The 27444-nt window shown below is 39.6% G+C and overlaps 1 protein-coding gene across 2 annotated transcripts; it reads left to right on the plus strand.

Annotated features, from left to right (window-relative positions):
* The first annotated feature begins 8028 nt into the window (after positions 1-8028).
* On the plus strand, positions 8029-11697 carry LOC5573264 (GRIP and coiled-coil domain-containing protein 2). Of its 2 annotated transcripts, none has more exons than XM_001654425.2 (6): positions 8029-8188; positions 8249-9105; positions 10437-10736; positions 10802-11104; positions 11163-11356; positions 11417-11697. In XM_001654425.2, the coding sequence occupies exons 1-6, from the start codon at positions 8161-8163 to the stop codon at positions 11652-11654; spliced, it is 1920 nt and encodes a 639-aa protein (XP_001654475.1). In that variant the 5' UTR covers positions 8029-8160; the 3' UTR covers positions 11655-11697. The 2 variants fall into 2 exon arrangements, with proteins under 2 accessions (XP_001654475.1, XP_021707674.1); XM_021851982.1 differs by having other exon boundaries at positions 11420-11697.
* The last annotated feature ends 15747 nt before the right edge of the window (positions 11698-27444 follow it).

A 27444-nucleotide genomic window follows, 5' to 3' on the forward strand; every position in this document is an offset into this window, starting at 1 on the left:
CCGAACAGGCCCCTCAGGTCTTAACTGGCGCCCGAAAACGGGACCCTTTTTAACCAGTAATCGTATAAGTGTTTAATCACGAAGCTGTCTTCAGCCTCCGGATAGGATCCTCATCGACCGGACCCAGCTCCACTCGCTATCAAATTGGCGACTTGCGTCTTCGAGGAACGGCGAAAAGACACACTGGAAAAAGGAACACCCGCTACCCCGCATCAGTGGCCACAAGAAGTCGAATCGCTGCCACCGACAGGGATATGAACACCCTGCTTCTCTATTTGTAAGTAAATACTAAACATAGAAAGAAATTAGATTAAGATTAACACGACACTGCTTGCCGTTAGTGTCTTAAACCATAATCCCTACTAATTCAGAGTGACTAGGCCGGACCAACCGTAACCGAATCACTGAATATCACAGATTAATCCGAAAAACTAACCCTAAAAACCACTTTAAAAGATAACCGAGAACGAACCGCGAGTGACAGTGAAGTGAAGTGCTAGTGAAATCTTAGTTAGAAAAAAATGGCAAACCCACCAAATCCAATCCCTCTTTTGCAACCTGCACGTTTAACGGTGCGAAATAATTCTTCAAATCCAAATGCCACCCAGGCAACACAAAGATATACAATCGATGCTTCTGTTAGCTTTTTAGACAGAGGTAAAATCCCGAGTATTGTGAAGGATTTACCTGAGTTCAATGGTAATGCACGAGATTTATCCACTTGGATTCTCGATGTTGAAGATTGCCTGGAATTGTTTGATGATTTCCGGGACAGTTTCGAATATCATCTCGTGATGAAAACAGTCAGGAGAAAAATAAAAAACGAAGCAAATGACATTTTAATTTCAAACAATACATCCAACAATTGGGATGAAATCAAAGAGGTTCTGCGGTTATATTATGTCGATAAACGGGACCTCATGACACTCGACAATCAATTGAAAACCATGGTTCGAAGGCAAAATGAAACCATCGAAACTTATTACAGTAGAGTGCGAGAAATGATCACCTTGATCAGCTCAGCCATCTCTACAGACGAAACTTGGAAAAAACATGAGGCCGCCTTGATAAAACTGTACAATATGATGGCGCTAGACACATTCATTAGAGGTCTAGGTGAACCGCTATCACTTTTTTGCAAAAATTACAAACCAAAATCCCTTGCTTCAGCCTATCATTATTGTGTTGAGTTCCTAAATTTGAACGCTCGCAATGCACCCTTCAAATCACATCCTCTACCACCTATCCCAGCTCCTCGAGGTAACATTCCGGTACCACCGCCAAAACCTATTCAAAGGCATCCTCAACAAGCACCACCGCCTCCACCTAGAAACAATTATCAGCCCCCACCAATAAATTTCAGACAACCACCCCCTTTCCAAACACAAACTCAAAACAAACCCTACATTCAAAACCAAACTCCATTTAGAGCGTATGCTCAAAACTCGCCTAACGTCTTTGCTTCTAATAGAACCTTTTATCAACAGCAACCCAAGCCTGAACCAATGGACGTTGATAGATCGATCCATTCTCGTATGTTAAATTACGGAAATAGACCAAATTTCAAAATGTCTAGACCAACAACCGAATCAATGCAAGCTCATAACCCCCCGACAAAACGAGTTGCTCATCAACTGGAAGATTGTTGAAGGAAAGAATATGACGAAATAAGAGAATACAATTTCAACCCTCCCGCAGAATTATCAGATACTTTAGAACCACAAGAACCAGTTGAGCCTCAAGAAGGTGAATCTGAAAACGAGCCAAATGTGAATTTTTTAGAGAACGATCTGGAATGGGTGAGCAAATGGTTCGATTAAAACCTACAATCTCTCCCCTTCCATACATTAAAATCCCTACTACTAGAGGTGAAATGAAGTTTCTGATTGACTGTGGAGCCAACGTAAATTTAATTTCAAAAAAATGGGCATACCACTCCGGTAAACCCGTATTCAAAATTCCGGATGCACCCGTAAAAGGAGTAACCGGTAAAGGTTTTATTTCCGAAATGATGCATCTTTCATTATTTGAGCCAGTAAGAAAAGAACCTTCAGAATTTTTGGTTTTTGACTTCCATACCTTCTTTGACGGTTTAATAGGAACCGAATTTATATTCGGGGAAAACTACAATCTCATATCTAGTTTATCGACTTTCCAAGTGTTCGGTAACGACACAACCCTTAACATTCCTTTGCATTTTTACTTCCCTTCACCAAGCCCACGCAAAATTAACCACGTTAACCAAACTTCCGATATTAGAACTTCACATCTCATCGAAGAAGAAAAAAATGCTTTACTACCAATTTTGAATTCTATCAAACAAGTTTTTCACAATCCGGACAACAAATTATCGTGTACAACTAATGTTGAATGCGATATACGCACAGAAGATGATATCCCCATCTACCAAAAATCTTATCCTTACCCCGTCGCTTATAAAGAAGAAGTTAATGCACAAATTACAAAACTATTAGATGATGGAATCATTCGACCATCCAGATCTCCATGGAACTCACCAGTTTGGATTGTTCCAAAGAAGATGGATGCGTCTGGTAAAAACAAATTCAGACTTGTAATAGACTTTAGAAAACTCAATCAGAAGACAATATCTGACAAATACTTCTAATATAATATACTCGATCAGCTTACTCTACTACTTTACTACTTTAGATTTAGCCTCTGGGTTTCATCAAATAAAGATGAATCCTAGAGATGTTGAAAAAACAGCATTTTCCGTTAACCATGGCAAATACGAATTTGTTGGTATGCCATTTGGTTTAAAAAATGCTCCAGCGATTTTCCAAAGGGCAATGGATGACGTTTTACGTGAACACATTGGCAAAATTTGTTATGTGTACATGGACGATGTCGTTGTATTTGGAAAAACATTGGAAGAAGCTACAAAGAATTTGAAAATAATTTTAAAAACATTACAGGATGCGAATTTGAAAGTGCAACCTGATAAATCTGAATTTTTGAAAAAATCTGTTGAATTTCTCGGATACGTAATTACAAAAGACGGAATAAAACCGAACCCAAAGAAAATAGAATCAATAGAAAAATGGCCTGAACCTAAAACAGTTAAAGAGTTAAGAAGTTTTTTAGGATTAATCGAATACTACCGAAGATTTGTAAAAGATTTCGCTAAAATAGCAAAACCTCTTACAAATCTCTTCAGAGGGGAGAGAGACCCTTCATCTAACAAAAAAACTACCTTTGGAGATACAGAGAAGGAAGCTTTTGAACAACTCAAAACCATACTTACTTCCAGCGATATATTAACGTACCCAAGCTTTGATAAAAAATTTCTCATTACGACAGATGCTTCTAATTACGCTATAGGAGCAGTTCTTAGCCAAGGTGAAATAGGGAAAGACAAACCAATTCACTTCGCTTTTCGGACGCTGAACAGAACCGAGGAAAACTTCTCAGCTACAGAAAAAGAAATGCTTGCCATCTACTGGGCTTTGAAAGTTTTCAGGAACTACATTTACGGTCAAAAATTTGTAGTAATAACAGATCACCAACCCCTAACTTTCTCTTTATCTTCAAAGAACACTAATGCTAAATTAAAACGTTGGAAATCGTATTTGGAGGAACACGATTACCAAATCATATATAAACCTGGACGGACAAATGTTGTAGCGGATGCATTGAGTCGAATTCAAATTAATTCTCTCACTCCAACACAACATTCGGCCGAAGACGATGACAGTAACTATATTATATCGACTGAAGCCCCACTCAACGCATTTAGACTTCAAATTATAATTGAGCATACCAAAATTAATCCCGAAACGATAGTTACGACTCCCTTCCCAGGTTATAAAAGAATTTTGATAAAACGGACTCAATTTACGGAACAAGTACTTACTACCATTTTAAAAAACTTTTTTGTACCTAGTAAACTCATTGGCCTACATACATCTGAAACCATCCTCGGACAACTTCAAGAAGTATAAAGAAAATATTTTAGCAGAGCAAATTTATTAAAAATCCGATTCACACAAAATCTCCTTATTGATGTAACCGACCCCAATGAACAAGATAAATTAATTGAAAATACTCACGAAAGAGCCCATCGAGGCATTAACGAGAACAAGCAACAAATTTTACGCATACATTACTTTCCAAAACTCTCTGCAAAAGTGAAAGATTTCATACGAACCTGTGACACTTGCAATACAACGAAATACGACAGACACCCTTTAAAAATCCATATCCAAGAAACTCCTATCCCTAACCATCCTTACGATATCATTCATATAGATATTTACCAGATTGACAACAATTACTTTTTATCCAGCCTAGACAAGTTTTCAAAATTTGGAAGAATGATACCTATTAAATCACGCCATGTTGTTCATATTCGTCGAGCATTTGAAGAAACCATAACGTCTAATATCATTCCTTCAGCCGTGACAACGGATAACGAGAAAGCATTTCTGTCGCCGGAAATAAAAGGCATTATGTTAGATCTGAATATTCAAGCATACGTTACCCCCAGCAATAAATCTGAAGTTAATGGACAGGTTGAACGATTTCATTCAACCATCACTGAGTTATACAGAATTCAAAAATCCCTAAACCCATCTTATCCTTGTCGAAGATTGATGGCAATATCCGTGAACAAATATAATGACACAATTCATTCAACCACCGGGAAAACTCCAAAGGAAATTCTTTTCGGTAAATCCAGTAATCCTGTACCTATTGAAGAAATTGACCATGTAAGAAATAGACGCTACGACGAAGTTATTGTACAATTAAAAGCGAAACAAGAAAAACTTTTGGGAACACATAACAGGAAAAGACAAGAGCCCCCAGATTTAGAAACAGGGCAAGAGATTCTTGTAAAAGACAAAATTTTCAAAAGCAAACATAAACCCCTCTTCAAAAAACATTTTGTTCAAACCAATCAAAGAGTAACGGTGAGAAACGAGAAAAATCAAAATTTACATAAGTCAAACATAAAGAATATCAACATACGAATTCAAAACTTGTAAGATTCCAGCGAACCAATAATCCTTCCTCTAACACCGCACCATTCTTTTCATTCCAGCATACCCCCTATCCTTGCATCCCTGCAAATCCACAACCTGGATAAACATCCCATTGCTATAGTAAAATTAAGAAACGGAAGAATCTTAGAAGGCTACACAAAATTCATACACACTGTCAATGTGACGTCTATTCAAACTACTGTAACCTACCTCGAAGATATTGTAAATGAAAAAAATTGTTCTAATCCAATACTTACTCATAGAATCGAAACATTAAAAAATAACCTAGCACAGGTAAAACCCTTAAATAGCAAAAGAGTCAGAAGATGGGACGCTTTAGGTAAAGCATGGAAATGGATGGCTGGATCTCCTGATTCAGATGACCTCAAAAATATAAATAGTTCGATAAATCACCTTGTTGACAATAATAACGATCAAGTAGAAATCAACGAAAAATTAGAGAAAACACTTACAAATTTGACTATCTATTTGAATGACATAAGCTTCTTAGATTCTCAAAATTTTAACGAAATATCAAAGGAGTTAGATTCACTGAAAATTATGTTTCATCTAGATCTAATAAATGACGAAATCGAAGCTATTAGAAATACAATAATATTTTCAAAATTGAATATTTTAAAGAACAAATTGTTAAGTCCAACAGAAACCGAAGAGATTACATCCAGATTAGAGACACAAGGAATTCACCAGAACCTGATAGATGAAGCCTTGCAGTTCGCTACCACATCAGTCGTCACCAACGGAGAAGTCATCTTGTACATTGTAGGCGTCCCCAACTTCAGCAACACTACATTTCAACAACTTCGAGTCGAAGCTGTGATCAATCAAGCAGAGCGTATTATGATACCCGGCAAAATCTTCTTTAAAAGCGTGTCAAACCTTTATCTGTTGATAACACCATGTACAGAATTGGCAAATTGGACCATTTGCAAAACATCTGAACTTAAAGACGTGTCCACCGATGGTTGCATTAGCAACGTCATAACAGGTTCTCCAAGCAACTGTTCATACGAAGTCATCTACAATCATATTCCAGTCATCGAAATGGGAACCACAACAGTACTTCTAAATGATGTACACGACACTCTACAAAATACCTGTGGAGCGACGAACAGACAGTTACGAGGCTCATATCTCATCGTATACGAAAACTGTTCTATCACCTTTCAGAACTTTACATTTACAAACGCTGTAACCAGAATCGTAGAACAACCGTTCTTTGCACCATCAACCGACCTAAACATATCCAGGACCCAAACTTATCAAACTGTTGGCATTAACAGAATACACCAACTTCATCTGAAAAACATCAAAAAATTGGAATATCTGCACACAAAGACAGATGTAACATCGAGGTCATTGTGGGGAGGATTTTCATTCACCACAACATTGATCATTCTACTAGGATTCTACATCTTCGTTAAGGCACGTCAACAAACAGCTTCAGTTAACATCATCACACCTCAAGAAAAACCACAAGCCACTCCGCTACATTACATTTATCAACCACCGACACTTGCTGACACATACAGTTCTACCAGTCGTTGATCCAGGAGGCTCAACACTTCAAAGGGGGAGTAGTTAACACCCATTCATTCGACTCATCAAAATAATACCGGATACCGATCGCCTGCGATGCGCTGACGCTGCACCACGCGCTGCAATCAACCCGTGTGTAATCTAGGCCGTTGTCAACGCCGATCTGCTGCTTAGGTTGCATTTTATGTTTTCATTATAATTGAAATAAAATTATTTCTCACTTCTGTTTCGACCGTCAACGAGTCCGCGTTCTTTTTTAAAAACCCGAACAGGCCCCTAAGGTCTTAACTTCCATAGCAGTTTTCAATGTGAAAACCAAAGAAAGCGGTACTCCTTTCGGATTCGTTTTCGTAAGCGGGACTCCAGAAAGCGGAACAATATTCCAAAGTGGAGCGCACCAGTGATCAATATAGGGACTTTAAGCAGTAGACGCCTGTGAAATTCTTTGCATTCCTGAAGATGAATCCTATAGTTCTGGTTGCTTTGTCGACAATGTATGAAACATGCAAGCCGCATGTCGTCATCGAAATGACAGCTTTGAATCCAGAATCAACTCGAGATCCTTCACTTGGATCACACTTAAGACAATTGATTGTAGTTCCCAGCAGGCAGTAGTCGAATATTGTCGGCTGTCTTTTCCTTGTAAACGTTATAATGGAACACTTCTTTGGGGTAACTACCATACGGGTCAGGAAACATCAATCGGCGAAGTGATCAAGCTGTTGCGTTAGCGTTAGCGTTGTTCTAATCGGCGAAGTGATCAAGCTGTTGTTGCTTTTTTCTGCGGGAGCAAGTGATGGAGTTCCCTAAAAAATCATTTCAGTATTCCATCAATTTTTTATCTTGATTGCCTCTTGAAAAAAAAAATCAGAAATTACTCCGAAGATTCTTTCCAGAAAGCCCAGTATTAGAACGTGGGATTACTCAGAAATAATATTCAGTCATTTCTCTAGAAATTTAACCTAGTATTTTATTTTCAATGCGTTCAATTAGCATTTACTGCATAACTCTAACTCTAGTGATGCCTCCATCACTTACCACCACAATTCCATAAATTCATTTGGAACTCTAGAAGAAATGTCTCAAGATATCGCTTTTAGTTCCACCAGGATTGACACCAGACTATAGATTCTTTAAAATTTCTTGCAGAAATTTGTTCAGGACTCTCCACGGGAATTTTAGTTCTTACGTTCTTCTAACGTTTATTCAGAATTTCTATGAAATTTCTGCAGGGATTATTGTCGGCGCGGTAAAAAGTTAGAAATAGTTTCTCGCCGAAGTTGGATTTTTCTCAGAACCTATGCGAGATACTTAACTTCGGAAGTAGTGCATTCGATTCGCATCTGGATGCATGGATTCCGAGAAAAATCCAACTTCGGCAAAATGCATTTTCTAACAATTGACCGCACTTACAATACTTCAGTTATTTTCCATCCATTACAATAATGATCGCAGTACACATTGAAATCGTGATATCGATTGTCATTTCGTCATCAAAAAAGCTTCTTTCCGTTGCCTCCGGTATTTTTTAGCGTATTGCTTATCTATTTATTTTTACAATTTTCCATTTTCCTTTATCAAGGAAACATTCAAAATCATGAGCGCCTCAAAACCTGAGCCAAAAGGTAAAAAAAAAGTCTTGTTTTACTCGAATTAGACATTATCAGCACTTCCATTTCCCGCAGTGTTGAAGAAACAGATCCAATCGAAGATCGACACCGGTGTGTCGAAAAAGCCCTCAACCCTAACGTTGATCAAGTCCCGTCAGCCAAGTACCATATCTCGGGCCTCCAGCAGGCAGAGTAATTCCAACGCGACGGCCAAGAAACCTCCGAACGCTTCCTCGAGCAGCAGACCTCCGCGTCCGAACACCAGCTTTATGTCGACGCGCATTTCGCATTCCTCCAAGCTGAACCTGGCCATCAACGATCGAGTACAGCAAGGAGTTCACAGGTTGGGCAAACTGCCACCCTATCTTCGGAACAGTCAGCGTCCGGCCACGGCGACCAGCAAGCTAAGACCCACGGAATCGGAAACTAAGAGAAAGCAACAGGAAGTGGCAAAAGACGACAGTGAGGTGGCCAAACGGGTCCTAGAGCTCCACAGTGCACGGTACCAAAAGTTCCAAAACGAATTGCCAGCCAAGTACGGACAGTACGCCATGCACAAAAACATGCTGGACGGTCTGGAGAAGAATTGTGAAGAAAAACCAAAAATAGCCGGAGAGGAACCAAACGTGTCGTCGGCGACCCGAACAACAGACTTGGAGCAAGCGGTTGCCAAAATATGTGCCGAAACGGACCAAACCGAACTGGGAGTGCGGGAAGGATGTCCACCGTGCGAAGGACATCGATCAAGAGACACGGCAGCCATCCAAGGAACTCTCGGGGCTGGGAAGCACATGGAGCTGGAAGAGTTGTTCGAAAAGATGAAACAGCTTCAGGAGAAGTGCGAGCAGCACGAAGTAGACTGCAGGATGAAGCAGGAGCGGATCGTTGCATTGGAATGCGAGCTTGTCGGGAAGTGCGAGACCATTGAGAAGGTATGGGTTTCTGCGTTTGAGGATTTAAATTTTCTAGGACTCTTCTTCCAGGAAGCTTGAAGAGTTTCTACCCGGAAGCCTTAAGAGCTTTTTTCTGGATGCTTGGAAAGTTTGTTCCTGTAAGTTTGAAAAGCTTTTTCCAGGAAGCTTCGAAATCTTATTCCAGGAAGCTTGGAAAGCTTCTTCCAGGAAGCTTGGAAAGCTTCTTCCAGGAAGCTTGAATTTTTTTTTTTTCCAGGAAGCTTGAAAAGCTTTTTCCATGAAGCTTGAGAAGCTTCTTCCAGGAAAGCTTTTTCCATGAAGCTTGGAAGCTTCTTTCATAGAGATTGGAAAGCTTCTTCCAGGAAGCTTGGAAAGCTTCTTCCAGGAAGCTTGGAAAGCTTCTTCCAGGAAGCTTGGAAAGCTTCTTCCAGGAAGCTTGGAAAGCTTCTTCCATGAAGCTTGGAAAGCTTCTTCCATGAAGCTTGGAAAGCTTCTTCCATGAAGCTTGGAAAGCTTTTTCCACGAAGCTAGGAAAGCTTTTTCCACGAAGCTAGGAAAGCTTCTACCATGAAGCTTGGAAGGCTTCTTCCATGAAGCTTGGAAGGCTTCTTCCATGAAGCTTGGAAAGCTTCTTCCATGAAGCTTGAAAGGCTTCTTCCATGAAGCTTGGAAAGCTATTTCCATGAAGCTTGGAAAGCTTCTTCCATGAAGCTTGGAAAATATATTTCATGAAGCTTGGAAAGTTTATTCCATGAAGCTTGGAAAGCATCTTACATGAATCTTGAAAAGCTTCTTCCATGAAGCTTGAAAAGCTTCTTCCATGGAGCTTGGAAAGCTTCTTCCATGAAGCTTGAAAAGCTTCTTCCATGAAACTTGAAAAGCTTCTTCCATGAAGCTTGGACAGCTTCTTCCATGAAGCTTGGAAAGCTTCTTCCAGGAAAGCAGTTCCAAGAAAGCTTGGGAAAGCTTGGGAAGCTCTTCCTTAAAGCTTGGAAAGCTTGGAATGATGCTTCCTGAAAACTTGGAAAGCTTCTTCTGGATGCATCGAGAGCTTCATCCTGGATGTATGAGGTTCTATACTTAATGTCTGGATAGTTTATTTCTGAAATTTTAAAGAGCTTCTTTGTGAAAAAAAATCTGAAGGTCATGTTTTTGGAAGTTTAGAGAGCTTCATTCTCGAAACTTGGCGAACTTCTACCTCAAAGCTTGAAAATCGTCTTCCTGATAGTATAGAAAGCTCCTCACTGCAAGCTTGAAAAGTTTCCACCTAGAAACGTTTACCTTTCTCTGTAGTCTAGAAGCCATCGTTCAAATATTGAAATTTTGAATCACAGACACATTTCTTGCAGTTACAAAACCACATGGACAACGCCAAATTGATTTCGAAGTCGCGTGAATCGATCGCTCAGGATAACGTTAAAGAACTGGAGTCGAAACTTGCGGAAGTGCGAGCGGAACTTGTCCAGAAATGTAATGATCTCACGCGAAGCGAGAATAAGATTTTCGTGCTAAATTCACGCATTGTCGAGCTTCAGCAAAAACTAACTGGGCTGAGCGACGATAATGAAGAGAAAGACAAGAGAATATTTGAGCTCACCGAAAAGGAAGTGGAGTTGGATGCGCTTAATCATCGCTGCGAAGAATTGACCGTAAGAGCGATGTGAATAGTAGTGGTAAATGATTTAAGGATTAACATCATGTGATATCATTTTAGCAACAAATTATAATGATGAAGGAAGAAGCCACGGCCAAAGTTTCCCTACAAGTCGACACTCCGATAGAGGATCCCATCAAGGACGCATTGCTCGCAGAGCTGGAAACAAAACGTACGGAAGTGGTCTCGCTGCGGCAGGAAAACGAAAAATTACGCTACGAGAACAGCAAGATTACCAACGACAAGAAGCAGCAGGACGTGCTATTCGAGATTCGACAAAAGCTACTGGACAATATTCAGAGGAGTAAGGAAGCGTTCAAGGTACGGTGCGAGGAATTCACGAGCTACGAAGGAGATGCAGAGGTTGGTGTAACGGTACGTGGCCCTCTGAAGATCTTCTCAAATTATATTTTTCTTTCAGGTTGATAAGGAACATGAACGAACGCGGGACATTCTGTTTCAAACTTTGGCCGAGAAGCAACGTCGATGCTGCCGAGAGGAGCAAATTATCAGTGAAATCGATCAGAACACTCGCAAGTGCAAGGCGGTGCGCAACAGTCTACTGCATATGGTGAAACGGTTCAAGAACGAGAACCGACAGATGCGTGAGATAATGTGAGTTGCGCTACGATCAAGTAGGCCATGTATAAAGGTTCTTCTGTACGACTTTTTCAGCAGGTTGAAATGTGGACCTAATGTATCGATGGAGCCATTCGAAGAACCCACCAAGGAGGGCAGCCAACTGAAAAAGGAAGTGGTCGATCGCATGTTACGGTTGTTTCCGGAGGAATCGTTACGTGAGTTTGTTGAAGAAGCCCGTCTGGACGAAGAGGAGAAAGTTACCAAAAGAATTATCTACGACGAGCAAATTTTGAGTAAGAACGAGACGGAAAAGAAATCTCAATCCTGTTAGATTTTATACGTGGTATTTATTTTTATAAATGTAATATACAACATTTCTCACATAACCTATGAATCGCCCTGATGGTACTCTACTCACTCTTACTCCGCCTGTTCACTTTACCCCCACAACCTCTACAGATCACCATAACAAAACTCATTTCATTATGACGTATCCGTCTTAGTAGCTTAGTGCACTAAAATAATTCCCATGATACCAGCACCGCAAATGAACAAATTTTCATCATCCTCTGCAGCATAGATATAAATCATCACCTGTTTGGTTGCTCCGATGCTAATAGCACTGCCATCTTCATCATACGACCGAATCTTCCCCAGACTTGGCACAACGAACCTAATATTTCTTCGCATAGTTTGTGGCGGACGCCGCCTTGGGTTAGTGCAAACACTGATTTATAGTCGGTCGCTTTATCACTTAATTAACACATTAACACGTGTAAATGATCTGCTTGTTGATAATTAATTGACGCCACCGCCGGCCGCCGCCGTTGAACCCAACGAGTCGAAGACCGCAAATCCGCACACGCACCTAACACCCGGCGACGCCCCTCCTGTGGAATGGGATTTCCCCTTCCTCCGCGCGTCACCTACCCCAGCTCGATTCCAGCTTATTAAAACTGTAACAAATCCCTAAAGCAACAACCGCACCGTCTGGACGATGAAGATGACTACCGAAGAGGTCACGGAGGTCTTCATTATGCTATTTTTCCCTCTCTGCGTGCTGTGGATTTCCTTCGGCTAAAGCACCACTCCCACTGTAAGTAAACGTTAGCATAAGCGACAGGATCCAGGCATAGAAACACCAGCCACCCTCTTGGTTGCACTGTAAGCGAACGAAAGGTGAAACATGTATTTGGTCTTGTCTCGGTGGATGATATTGAGCTCCGGTGGTGGTTGAATAATCCTGGAACGTACGGCGCGTAAAAACCCAGACAGAGATACCCTCCCGTAGGATTTGTACGGATGAAATATCAGATTAGTGTGGAACGAAGAGCTGCTGGTTTTTCGGATGCATCATGCAACAAGGCATTGATAACCATAAATTCATCTGAAATACTACTACTCTACTCTACTCTACTCTACTCTACTCTACTCTACTATACTCTACTCTACTCTACTCTACTCTACTCTACTCTACTCTATTCTACTCTACTCTACTCTACTCTACTCTACTCTACTCTACTCTACTCTTTACTTCCCCTTACAACATTAACATGTACATTAGTTGTGCTTCTTGAATTTAGGCAGTTAACTGTAGTTCAATCGTGCTTAGTACCTCCACTATTGGTACATCTACCCTAGTTCCCAACAGTAGCAAGTTTTTGAGCTTTGTCGCAATTAGTTAATAATAATTTGTTTTCCTCTTCCAAACTCGTAACTGGCCTTTGAAGATTTATCAAAATTTTAGATAATTTCCAAAAGGGCATAGAGCCCTTTTGAGAACTTTTATTTTTCAAAATTATTGTTTCTTAATTGAGTAAAGCGTGTTTTAATTTCTTTTTGCAGATTCTACCATATAATTTTCATAGCAGAATCGCTAGTGCGTTGAAATTGCCTTCTCCTCTGGTTTGGGTCCTTTATTTCAACAATGAAATTTATTAAAGTTTCGAGAGCATTACCAATATTAAGTTTTGTTTGCAAAGAAATTGACATCCAGATTACTAACGATGATTGTTTCATATGTTTTCCGGTTGGCTCGTAAATAATTGAAAGTGCAGCTGATAGGATTGAGAATCACTTCATGGAATATTTGAAATGTAACAGGGACATGATCAGAATCAAAATCAGCGTGAGTAAGTAACTAAGTTTTCTAGGAGAGGAAAACAAGTAGGGCTGTCCGGGTATTGAATTGAGAAACATCCTGAAGAGCTCTCATCAAATAAAATTCGGCCGTTGGAATTGCTTTGCGATTTATTCTATGAGCGATATTTTGCATTGAAGTCACCAATGACATTTTTTTTTGACTTATTGGGAGTCAATTTTTGCAAGTCGGTTTAAAGCAAATTAATTTGCTGCCCAGTGCACTGCCGTGAATCGCAAGTCAGTCTCATAGCTGTAAAAAGTATGCATTGAGAAAATGGGCTGTGAAGTTTTCAAACTCGTTTTCCATACGAATATTCAAAAAATTCCAGGAGATTGGAACATGTTCCAATCATAATGAAACTTTCACAACTTGCTTTTCACTACGATATCTTTCCGAGAAAAATATAAAGATTAGACAGTTTCACAAAAATTAAAATTTCTGGGATTCAACCAGTCACCTCTAAGTCCTAGTTGCAATACTAAAACAAACTACCAGACAAATTTTCATCCAATTTGGAGAAGATTAGGAGGTGCCTCAAGTCAAAATTGTGTTTTTTGGCTATTTTTTACATTCAAAAAATTCTACCGAGAATTTGGAAAAATGAAAATCAAAATAAATACCACTAGTTGAACGTATTATTAGTACTTTACAACTTTTGAGAACACTGTATGTCGATAAGAGATGGTTTTGACCTCATAAAATTGATTTCTGTTCATTAAAGTACCTGTAAAGCATACATTTCTCTACAGTTTTCGTTCTACGAGATTCTAAACCTCATGCCTAATCATAAAAGTTTAATCGTAGTATCATTCCTTTGTCATTTCTGAACATTATTGTAGTACATCATTTTTGTATCCGAATTACAGATAAATTTAAAAAAATCGTCGGAAATACGACATTCCTCATTCCCCTGCATTTAGAGCTGCTGCCAAATGGCGCAATGGACCGATGCACGAGTTCACTATTTGACGTTTCAGCGGTGCCGTGTTTTTTACGTGACCATGGCAACGAGTGAATTTGACATTTGAGCGGTGCTGTATTCTCTAGCTACCATGGTAACGTAAATAACATGGCACTGCTCAAACGTCAACGACTGAACTCGTGCATTGATCCATTGCTGACATGTTACAAAATTGAACATAGTACACTGATAAAAATCCACACGCTCGATCTGTGTGTTTAAAATTATGGATTGATTCATGAACGTCCATATCGATTTGCTATGATTTTCTTGCAAACTTCGTGTGTCTTACACATTAAATTCCTGTGTTTTGCTTCATGGATTGATTCATCAACCGACAACAGGGATTCCATGTTTTTTCCACATAAGCTCCCGAAGCTTTCTCTTCAGAGTCGTATGTGTCAACCTATAAACGCATAGATCATCACTCCAACACGGATTCAGTGTGTTTTGCTTATGGTTATCTTGTGTCATAATCATCATGTTCAAGTTGGTCGATTCATTGATTTGCGCAATGAGATTGTTATGATGAAATCCATGAGCTATGCTATCGATTTCCATGTTCAAAGCTTCTAAATTGTTTGTGATCAACCCATGGGATGCATAGTGAACTGAATTGCGGTTGGACCTCGTGTCGAACAACAGTCATCATCATGCTTCCAAAGAGAAGAAGCAAATTTTGAAGCTGAAAGTGTTAGATGAAAATTTGTGAATTCGATTTTTCATTTATTAGTGAAGTTGACCGATATACGAGAATTCTACCTTTCTATAAGAAAACATTGATTATAATGTATAGTTTAGTAGAAAAATCGGATTCCACTAACAGATTTTCCTGGCTTTCAGTTTCGAAAAAAATGGAATATGCTTATCCCTGGCTTCCCAAATTATGGATTTGCGGCGCCCCGCTTGTTACTGGCTCACGGGTTTGAAAAAAAATCAAGAGAGCTTGCGACAAGCCTCGGATCCATATTTTGGGGAGCAAAAGTTTTTCTACCAAATTTCTTCTTTCAGTCCCATGACATTTATGTTCTATCACACATGACTATCTAAAGCTACTACATGTCGAATTCAATAAGCGAATCAGTTGGTTTTCATGATTTAATATTTGGAAATTCATGTTTGTTTCACATGACAACCTAATGTTGATACACACGTTATTATACCGTGAAATCAATGATGAAATCCATATGGCTACCACACTCAAATCATGTGGTTTTCCTCATTGCGCAAATCTATAAGTAAAACACACGACCTTGACGTGTAGATTTTTCTCAGTGTAGCTTTGCTTTTTCAATGATGGATGATGATTGAAGAAAACAGCTATCAAATGTCATCAGCGCAGTCGGAAATACGACATTCCTCAATCCCCTGCATTTAGAGCTGCAGCTAAATGGCGCAATTGCTGACATGTTACAAAATTGAACATAGTAGCTTTGCTTTTTCAATGATGGATGATGATTGAAGAAAACATCTAGCAAATGTCATCAACGCAGTCGTGTTTCAAACAACATTCTCATTTGATGCCAAGCAATTACATATGTGATATAGCCCCGAAGTCAAGCTTCTCGACTACCGATCTTGAGAATCGAAGTTCAATTATGATTCTTTTTTCGAGTGAAACCGATGTTTATTATATGCAGCATAGAAAAAGGACTAAAGGTGCAAATCATAGCATTTCTCTTCATTCACTTAGGAGTGGAAGATTTTTGTGAGTCCTATTGATTAAGACTCAGCCACAAGATGCACTTTTGAACAATGAATCGTGATGAAATTTTTTGGCCTCAAGTCATTTGGTCCATTGGAAAAAAGAACACTCTAAATGAACTCCCGTAATCAAACTCTGATCCTCAAGATCGGTAGTCGAGAAGCTTGACCTCGGGGCTATATCACATATGTAATTGCTTGGCATCGAATGCGAATGTTGTTTGACACACGACTGCGTTGATGACATTTGCTAGATGTTTTCTTCAATCATCATCCATCATTGAAAAAGCAAAGCTACTATGTTCAATTTTGTAACATGTCAGCAATTGCGCCATTTAGCAGCAGCTCTAAATGCAGGGGATTGAGGAATGTCGTATTTCCGACTATTTTTTACAACTTATCTGTAATTCGGATACAAAAATGATGTACTACAATAATGTTCAGAAATGACAAAGGAATGATACTACGATTGAACTTTTATGATTAGGCATGAGGTTTAGAAACTCGTAGAACAAAAACTGTAGAGAAATGTATGTTTTACAGGTACTTTAAGGACATATCCCCATGAGTTCCAAAATGGCCTCTAATATGGCACCTTACTTCCCCCTTCGCTTTCCGCTCCCTCCTCCCACGCTTCTCACAGTGTTTTGGAGAGCGATCACAAAACATGATTATTTGAAGTTACTAACCTTATTGTAGAGCGGTGGTTTTTTAACTGAAAGCATTCCATAATGTGTTTTTCACAAATCACCAGTTTTTGAATGCAAATACGTAGTTATTGCTGTGATTTGTGTTGTAAAATACCACGCACTTCCGAATCACTTCTTCTTCACGCACCGAGATATTGTTTGCTGGCTTTTCGGTGCCCGTTCTAAAACTCACTTTTATTCGTATTTCTACTCACCGTAGCAATTCAAAAATCTAATGCGATACTTGAAACACTTTGATTATTCACGCACGATGCTCCTGGGAGCAATAAATCACTTATATTAGTCAATTTGTGCTCGAAAACAGCACCGGAACGCGAATTCACTGAGCCAACATTGTTTATGGTTCTGATGCGCCGCTCTCACTGATTGGAAGTGATGCCAGTTTTTATGTTGGCAATTAGAATGGTTTGGATATTCATACACTTGCTACAACCACGTATTTTACAATTTCATAATACTCAAAAGGTGTACAATGTCGCAAGTGTTGCAAAACATTTTTATGCGGGAGAAAAACAATGTACGACGCAATTTAACAGCAAAATGAATATAAGATTATACAGTACAATTGACTATAGAATTCAAATGCATACTGATGGCAACTTTCTCCGTCCGTGAGAAGCGAGAGAAGAGAGGAGAAAACTGCCAAAAATAGTAAACAACACACGCATGGTGTGAGAAATGCTTATAATTTTGGTCAAAAAACATGTTTTCACTACCAAATGAAATAAATTGTGATTTTGAGTTTTTATGAAGTTGTTGATGAATTCATATCGACAATAATACCTTTGTATGAAACGTGTGCAAGTAACACTACCTACATAATTTTGTTGGTGGAGGTATACATGAAACATGATGATTCATTTTTGGCCGACGTACATAACATTGTGCTCCGCCTCGTTGGGTGGCTCGAGAGGGTGCTTTAGCGGGTGGCTCGAGTGGGTGGCAACATTATGTTTACGTGCTCAATGAACCTTCACCTTAATGAACAGAAATCAATTTTATGAGGTCAAAACCATCTCTTATCGACATACAGTGTTCTCAAAAGTTGTAAAGTACTAATAATACGTTCAACTAGTGGTATTTATTTTGATTTTCATTTTTTCAAATTCTCGGTAGAATTTTTTGAATGTAAAAAATAGCCAAAAAACACAATTTTGACTTGAGGCACCTCCTAATCTTCTCCAAATTGGATGAAAATTTGTCTGGTAGTTTGTTTTAGTATTGCAACTAGGACTTGGGGGTGACTGGTTGAATCCCAGAAATTTTGATTTTTGTGAAACTGTCTAATAAAGATGATCAAAATAAGTTACATTTTTGTGTTCCACGGTGCGAAAGTCTGTAGTGGGACTGATATGCGATTACTTTTCATCATGGGATAATTTGACTTGCTATTTTTCCTAATTTTTCCGACCAAATCATATTATTTTATCAGTGCAGCTGATGTTGAAAACTGAACTCAACTCAATTTTGACGAAAATGCAGATGGGACTGACTTGCGATTCACGGCAGTGCATTGAAAAGGCAAATTGGCAGGTAGGAAAGATTGTACCCCGTTTGGCATAAAGTCGTTTGCCATAAGGTCGTTTGGCATAATGGTTATTTGGCATAGTGACCGTTTGGCATAATGATAGACTTAGAATTAATATCAGCATTTGATCTCAGTAAAAGCTTCAAAACTGCCCGTTCACCACCGAGCCCATAGCAAACATTTTTGGTAGGTTCTCAACAAGCGTGGTGTTCGGTCAGAGATTTTCCAAACTATGATTTCAAAAATTGTTGTTACATTAACTTCATTAAATAAACTCGTGACGGGTCTGGTGGAAGATCTTTTCGGAATAATAATTTTCTCTACATTCCAGAACATAGAGTATCTTTGAGCTTGTTACTATATATACATATTTGAAAAAAGCAAATTGACAAAGAAAGTTCGCAGTTATTATTATTTATTTATTTAGTTGGTGTTACATCAATTAATTTGATAAAACCTCGTTAACGATGTTACGCCAATTTACTCGGTCCAAGGCTGTGTCTCTCCAACCTCGATTTTGGCCCACGTTCTCCAGATCTTGTTGCACCTGATCAAGCCACCTCGCTCGCTGTGCTCCCCGCCTTCTTGTGCCAACCGGATTCGACGCGAACACCATCTTTGCAGGATTGTTGTCCGGTAGTCTTGCAACATGCCCTGCCCAGCGCACCCTTCCGGCTTTAGCAACCTTCTGGATACTTGGTTCGCCGTAGAGCCTAGCGAGCTCGTGGTTCATTCTCCGCCGCCACACACCGTCCTCCTGCACTCCGCCAAAGATCGTTCTAAGCACCCTTCGTTCGAACACTCCAAGTGCTTGCAGGTCCTCTTCCAGCATGGTCCATGCTTCATGTCCATAGAGGACCACCGGTCTTATAAGCGTTTTGTACATGGTACATATGGTGCGGGGGTGAATCTTTCTCGACCGCAGCTTCTTCTGGAGCCCATAGTAGGCGCGACTTCCACTGATGATGTGTCTCCGTATTTCACGACTAACGTTGTTATCAGCCGTTAACAAGGATCCGAGGTAGACGAACTCATCAACCACCTCAAAAGTATCCCCGTCTATCGTAACACTGCTTCCCAGGCGGGCTCTGTCGCGCTCGGTTCCGCCTATCAGCATGTACTTTGTTTTTGACGCATTCACCACCAGGCCGACTTTTGTTGCTTCACGTTTCAGGCGGGTGTAGAGGTCTGTCACCGTTCCAAATGTTCTGCCGACAACATCCATATCATCCGCGAAGCAAACAAATTGGCTGGATCTTGTGAAAATCGTACCTCGGTTATTGAACCCGGCTCTCCGCATGACACCTTCTAGCGCGATGTTGAACAGCAGGCACGAAAGTCCATCACCCTGTCGAAGTCCCCGGCGGGATTCGAACGAACTGGAATGTTCGCCCGAAATCTTCACGCTATTCTGCACACCGTCCATCGTTGCTCTTATTAGTCTTGTGAGCTTCCCGGGAAAGCTGTACTCGTCCATGATTTTCCATAGCTCTTCGCGGTCGATGCTATCATAAGCCGCTTTGAAATCGATGAACAGGTGATGCGTAGGGACTTGGTATTCACGGCATTTCTGGAGGATTTGCCGTACAGTGAAGATTTGGTCCGTTGTCGAGCGGCCGTTGATGAAACCAGCTTGATAACTTCCCACAAACTCATTTGTTATTGGTGATAGACGACGGAAGATAATCTGGGATAGCACTTTGTAGGCGGCATTCAGGATAGTGATCGCACGATAGTTTTCACATTCCAGTTTGTCGCCCTTCTTGTAGATGGGGCATATGACCCCTTGCTTCCACTCCTCCGGCAGCTGTTCGGTTTCCCAGATTTTGACAATCAGCCGGTGCAGACAGGCGGCCAACCTCTCCGGGCCCATTTTGATGAGTTCAGCTCCAATACCATCTTTACCAGCGGCCTTATTATTCTTGAGCTGGCTGATGGCATCCTTAACTTCCCTCAATGTGGGTGCAGGTTGGTTTCCTTCATCCGCCGTGCTGACGTAGTCACTTCCTCCGCTGTCGTGACCCTCGTCGCCTGTGTTCTCCGTGCCATTCAGGTGTTCATCGTAGTGCTGCTTCCACCTTTCAATCACCTCACGTTCGTCCTTCAAGATGCTTCCGTCCTTATCCCTACACATTTCGGCTCGCGGCACGAAGCCTTTTCGGGATGCGTTGAGCTTCTCGTAGAACTTTCGCGTTTCTTGAGAACGATGCAGCTGTTCCATTTCTTCACATTCCGCTTCTTCCAGGCGGCGCTTTTTGTCCCGGAATAGTCGGGTTTGCTGCTTCCGTTTTCTTTTATATCGCTCCACGTTTTGTCGCGTTCCTTGCTGCAGCATTGCAGCCCGCGCTGCATCCTTCTCCTCCAAAACCTGCCTGCATTCTTCGTCGAACCAATCGTTACATGTCCTCCTTTCCACGTACCCGACGATGCTCTCGGCTGCGTTGTTGATGGCTGCTTTTATGTTGCTCCAGCAGTCCTCAAGAGGGGCTTCGTCAAGCTCGCCCTCTTCCGTCAACGCTACCTCGAGATGCTGCGCGTATGCGGCAGCGACGTTCGGTTGGGCCAGTCACGCTAGGTTATACCGAGGCGGGCGTCGATACCGTACATTGTTGATGACGGATAGTTTTTGGCGCAGTTTCACCATCACTAGATAGTGATCAGAGTCGATGTTAGCGCCACGATAGGTTCTGACGTCGGTAATATCGGAGAAGTGCCGTCCATCGATCAAAACGTGGTCGATTTGTGATTCCGTCTGCAGTGGTGATCTCCAGGTGTATCGATACGGGAGGCTGTGCTGGAAGTAGGCGCTGCGAATGGCCATGTTCTTGGAGGCGGCAAAATCTATCAGTCATAGACCGTTCTCGTTCGTCAGCCGGTGGGCGCTGAACCTTCCAATCGTCGGTCTGAACTCCTCCTCCTGGCCAACCTGAGCGTTCAAATCACCTATGATGATCTTGACGTCGTGGCTTGGGCAGCGGTCGTACTCGCGTTCGAGCTGCGCGTAAAATGCGTCCTTGTCATCATCAGTGCTTCCGGAGTGTGGGCTATGCACGTTGATTATGCTGAAGTTGAAGAACCGGCCTTTGAGCCTCAACTTGCACATTCTTTCGTTGATCGGCCACCACCCGATCACACGCCTTTGCATATCACCCATCACTATAAAAGCTGTTCCCAGCTCACGTGTGTTGCCGCAGCTCTGGTACATGGTATGATTACCTCTAAACGTTCGCACCATCGAACCTGTCCAGCACACCTCCTGCAGCGCTACGATGTCGAAACCGCGGATCTTCAGTACATCGGAGAGTATGCGTGTGCTTCCGATGAAGTTGAGAGATTTGCAGTTCCACGTACCGAGTTTCCAATCGCTAGTCCATTTCCGTCGCTGTGGTCTTTGCCGATTGTTCCGGTCCGTATTCTCTCGTTGACGTTCCTGTGCTGATGTGTTTTTACGGCTGGCTTGCAGGGCCTGACACCAACCCCCTAGATTTCCGGAGGACCATTCCCCCTAAATGTTCGGAGGGCCATAGTGCGCAGTTTAGCTTAGAGTCCTTCTCTGGCACTCGGACGATGATCAGCCGCCCCTGACATGGGGAACAGACGCTGTTGTGAGCCGCTCCTAACATGGAGTACAGACGCTCAAGGTTTGCAGAAGCAGTTATTAAGCACGCTCATAGAATATTCCGCTGCAGATCAAGCTCTGTCCTAGTTTGGACGTAACACTTGATGAAAATTACTTGATAAACGAAGGGAAAATTTATTTGCAAAATATAGCTCTAATCCAAAGATCTATTACTGCAGCAAAATGCAAAAATAGCTGATATATATGAGCCAGATTATTTTTCGTTTAAAATGTTTAAGGCTCTAACGAAAAAAAATCTTCTCACAGCATAACTCAAATGAACAACACATTTTTAAAAGAAAATATTTGTAGCAAAACTCTTGAACGATTTAGTAATTTTAATTTGGGAAATGTTCATTACCAACACCGTATGTTATCGAAAGAAGGGAAATTTTGTGATTGAGATAATATTTTTTCCAGCATATCTCGAAAGAAGATCATGCGTTTGCAAAAAAATATATTGAATATTGGCAGGTTCTAAAGTAATTATCATTATAACAGCACGCCTTGCAAGAATTGGTCAAACAGCAAAATATGAAAATGGTTAACATCTATCTTAACTAAGTAATAAAATTTAAAACAGTATAAATATAAAGAACAGCCTATTTTATAAGAAGGCAAAATTTATTATTAAAAATTATTGCGGCATAATAAAACGTAAAGACTTCCTCAATTGCGTTCAAAATCATCGAAGTGATAGTGCTACTTTTCCTCAAACGTCGTTTCTCCGAATGTCGGTTCCTCGAATGCCAGTTCCTTGAATGACCCTTTTCCCTGAACGTCATTTCCCCGAATGACCGGTTTCCCCGAAAAGTGGTGCAGTTTAAATAGGTGCTATAATAGTCTTCAGTGGCAGGATAGAGAACGATAAAAAAACGATAAGCAATCAAAAGAAGGAGCTATTCTGTCATTATCGGCTATCCAGAGCGTTAATGATTAATCATAAATTTAATCATGATCAATGATTAATGATTATGATTAATCAAAAATGTTAATCATTTATCACAAAAAAATCAAGAATTAATCATTAATCACTAATCATAATCATTGCAATATTATATTTTAATCATTAATCACTAATCATAATCATAAAGATCGCTCATTTTATTCAGTAATCATAATCTTAATCATAAGTCAAACATTTAATCAATCATTGAACAAAATTTAATAAATTTTCCACATTGCTTTCTAATGTATAAATAAATTTTACATTTCTTATATCGTGTGACAAGAACAATGACAGTTTATGCCCAAGGAAGTTCCAAATTCAACCAAGCACAGAATGGCTTTGCTTTGTATCCAAGGACGTTACCAAAAGAGTAAAAAAGACCCTTAAATGTTTTCTCCATGTACAGTGACCCCACGCAGTTGAATCACCCACAATTTATGAATCAGCTGATTTCAAAAGACAAAATTATTATCAAACTTGTCACAAAACATCATAGAATTATTTTACACATAGTTTCTTATCAGTAAAAATAATTCTGTGATGTTTTGTGATGAGTTTGATAATAATTTTTGTCTTTTGAAATCAGCTGATTCATAAATTGTGGGTGATTCAACTGCGTGGGGTGACTGTACGACGGTGCATTTGCTTAGCTGTATTTGATCCAAATCCAAAGACCCGGTTGGAAGCATGTGAGTGGTACCATACATGAAGAATTTCTGTTTATAGGGGCAGATCACCAAAATTTGACCTTGCGCTAGGTTTTTAGTCGTTCATAATATTTCTGTATACTTTGTATGAAAATCGGAAATCAGTCCTTTTTGCCTAGTAGGTGATATTTCTTTTAATAGTTCCTCGCTGTCTTTGTTCACGTTTGATGTTTGAAGTCTAACATCGCCTGCAGATATTCACTGAATATAGCAGTGCGTTAAGTTAATCTTGATTCAACATTTGATGATTATATACGATAAATAATGCTTAAAACTTTTTAATTTGAATTGTTCTCTTCAATAATGAATAAAGCCATTCATTTTCATGTTTATTACTCATTCGTTGTGTACGTCAAAGCGCATCCGGCCCGCGACCTCATTTTGTGCGGCCCGCGTTGGGTTCGAAGATTCTTCTCATATGTTGCCCTTTAAATATTCTACCAACCCGAAGTTAGAACCTACTAAACCAATTTAATTTAGTTTCAACCTAATATTCTAGCTTAGTAAATCTTTAAGGTGAAGATAAATCGAAGCCAAAGTTCAAATTTTCAAGAGCACGGATCTGGAGAACCTAACATCCGTTCAAGCTGAAAACTTAATCGATTAGTCACTAGCTGGTGGTGACCAATCGATTAGGTTCTCAGCTCTAACGGATGTTTGGTTCTCCAGATCCGTGCTCTTGAAAATTTGAACTTTGGCTTCGATTCATCTTCACCTTAAATTGTTTAGTTTTTTAACTCTCTTAGATATTTTATTTTATGAATGATTCAAATTCTAAATCTCAAATTCTGGGTGTTTCAACAATGTTTCTACCATGACTTCCTTCGACATTCATCCTTGACAAGATTATAAGAAAGGCAGGCTTTTTACAAAATCTTGAACAGGATTTTTAAAGAATTCTGGACACGACTTTTAGAACAGAATTCTGGACACGAAAATCCTTGGCTGAATGGAGCAGAGCCTCATTTGAATTGACATTTCTTCTCAACTGCGTATTACGATCAAAGAAATGTGATTTTATTGATCATTTCATGCAAGTTATTTCCCATGTATCTTGATTGCCGTATACTTTTCTTGTCAGCAGCAAATCAGCAGCAGCCTTAACATTCGCAAGATTCTCACAGACTTTTCACAAGGATTCCATAGCCAGGATTTTCAACGAATTCAATTCATATTTTTTTAGAATCCTGGGCAAGATTACAACATAACGCTATGTAACATTTTGTCGGAACACTAAACGAGCTTATATCAAAATTATGAGCAGGTTAGCAAATTCTTTTTTGAAATACTTTTCTACATTTTCAAAGATTTCTAGGTGGCATTTCAAAATGATTAGGGTAGATGTACCAATAGTGGAGGTAATAAGCACGATCGAATTTCATTTAACCGCCTAATTTCAAGAAGCGCAATTAATGCACATGTTGATGTTGTAACGGGAAGTAACGACCATTGACTTAATGATAAAAATGATTCCATCGTAGTAATCCACGGCATGTCAGTGAAAAATAATACCTCCACTATTGGTACACTGTTCCTTTAGTAGCGGTATATTTTTAATTTGTGTTCCTATAGTTGCGATATCCGTTGTTTTCTTATGAATCCTCCACTATACGAACACTTTACCGCAACTATTGGTACAAGCAAGAACAATTTAATGATTTAATGAATGAAATTTTAATAAAATTTAATGATATTTCATCAGTTTTATAGACATTTGAACGCTCTTTTCAACTATTCCGTGTATCACCAAGCCAATACACACACCAAGCCAATACACATCGATTGGCAGTGTCGGTTCTGTGGCTAATGCAATAAAATCAGTGGAAACGGCACTACCACAACTATAGGAACACTCACAACTAAGGGAACACTTACCCTATTGAGTGAGATTCTGAAGGAATCCTACGCACGATTCTTGTAAAATCTTGGACATTCTGACCAACATTTTCGTAATAGCTTGATCAGGATTTTAGCACATCCCGGTTCATGCTAATAATATTTGGTGCTGTTATTAGAATATCAGGTTATTAGAATATCAGGTTTTATGAACTTCATTTACTGACTTTTGTCAGAATTGTTGAAAATATTGGTGAGTTTAAAAATGCGGCCCGCGACATAAAATTACTTCTGAGATTTGGCCCGCGGTTCAAAATGGTTGGGCAGGCCTGCGCTTGATATTTAAATTTTTGAACCCCGGGGAAAGCCCTCCCCTATCTGTAATGGTTTGTGTATGAAAATTTTCAAAATTTTGTTTGAGTCGTACCGCATGAGTCTACCCCCTCCTCCTTCGAGCATTACATGATTTGTGGACGGGGCCTTAGGGAGATGCCATTTAATCATTATTTTGATTAATAATCATTGATTAATGGTTAATTATTCAAAGGCCAATGACCAAATGACAGAAAGCAATAAATCTGATATAAAAATCGTTTGAGCTTCGTTACAGCCAATTTTTAATCTATAACCGTTTTCACTGATATCTAGATTCAAATCAAGGAAGGGCGGAAATTCCTTTGAAACATAGTTTGAAAAAATATTTTTCCAGTTTTTCATAAAGATCTCGTTAGAAAATTCCTACCAAAAGTTCAATCTGATTTCGCACAACATTTCTCAAAGAATTGGGCTGTTTAGTGATTAAATATTTACAGTGATTTGTAGCTAGTTCGGAAGATCACATTTTCCTAAATACATCACAATTTTATTGCACTTCAATGTTTTAATATTGATATTATAATTGATTTCAAAAGTTTAGTTCAAGGACACGGAAGATTTTGAAACCTTGGGTTCTGGTTCAAACTTTAACGTAGATTCAGAAAATACAAAAAAAAAACTGGATACTCCTAAACAAGCCAATTCTTCCGAAAAATTCAATATCTACTTCTATAATTCCCTTGAGAATGAATTCAATGGCTTAGTTTGCAAAATTCATGAAGTTTAATATATGGAAAGCTAGGTTTCACAACTACCAATATAGTGCTTCACTTTCACTTTGGAGGAAACATTGGAGTATGAATAAACAACTAATTGAATTTAAACATTTCACTTTACAAAAAAAAAAATACAGAAACTCACTAGAATGGCAAGCAAACGCCATTAAACTTTTATATGTACAATAAACATAATATTTTTGGGTTTGCTCGCCTTACTGATTCTACACTGTTCTTTCAATAAAGTGAAATATTAAATTCAACTAGTTTTTTACCAATATTTTGAATACTTTCCCGCGGAAATCGACAAACCATACATACCGGCATATGTTCAAGTTTATCTATAACGCTTGAAACATCCGTTTATAGCGAAGTAGGCCGTAATTGAAAGTTGTACTGAGCGTTGATGGTTGTGGCTAATTCGTCTAACGATTGCGAATTGAAGAAAAACACTTGGTTTTGCACTGACATAACTGAGAAGGTATAATGACTGAGTTTTATCACTTTAAAATTGCAAGCTGCAATACCAACATGCCTGTCAAAACGAATGACGGGATACTTAGCCGTAAAACGATGTGTCGCAAGCTACGCTTCACAAAGCCACATTCGCCACATAGTTAATGAATGATTAACGATTAATCAAAGAGTAATACAAAAAAAAATTAAATGATATGAGATGCCCTAACCACCTCTAAGTATGCAACAAATGAATCACACTCTTGAAAATTTATTGGTACACATATGTTTAAAAAAAATGGGAAAATTGATGTGAAATTTGCGATAAGGGAACATTCAAATATGACGTCCATCGGTTTTCTGGATTTGTGAACACCCCCTCCCCCCTCTGTCAGGCTTTTTCCAATATCTTATACA

The sequence above is a fragment of the Aedes aegypti genome, chromosome 3, assembly GCF_002204515.2.
Source record: "Aedes aegypti strain LVP_AGWG chromosome 3, AaegL5.0 Primary Assembly, whole genome shotgun sequence".
Lineage (NCBI taxonomy): Eukaryota > Metazoa > Arthropoda > Insecta > Diptera > Culicidae > Aedes > Aedes aegypti.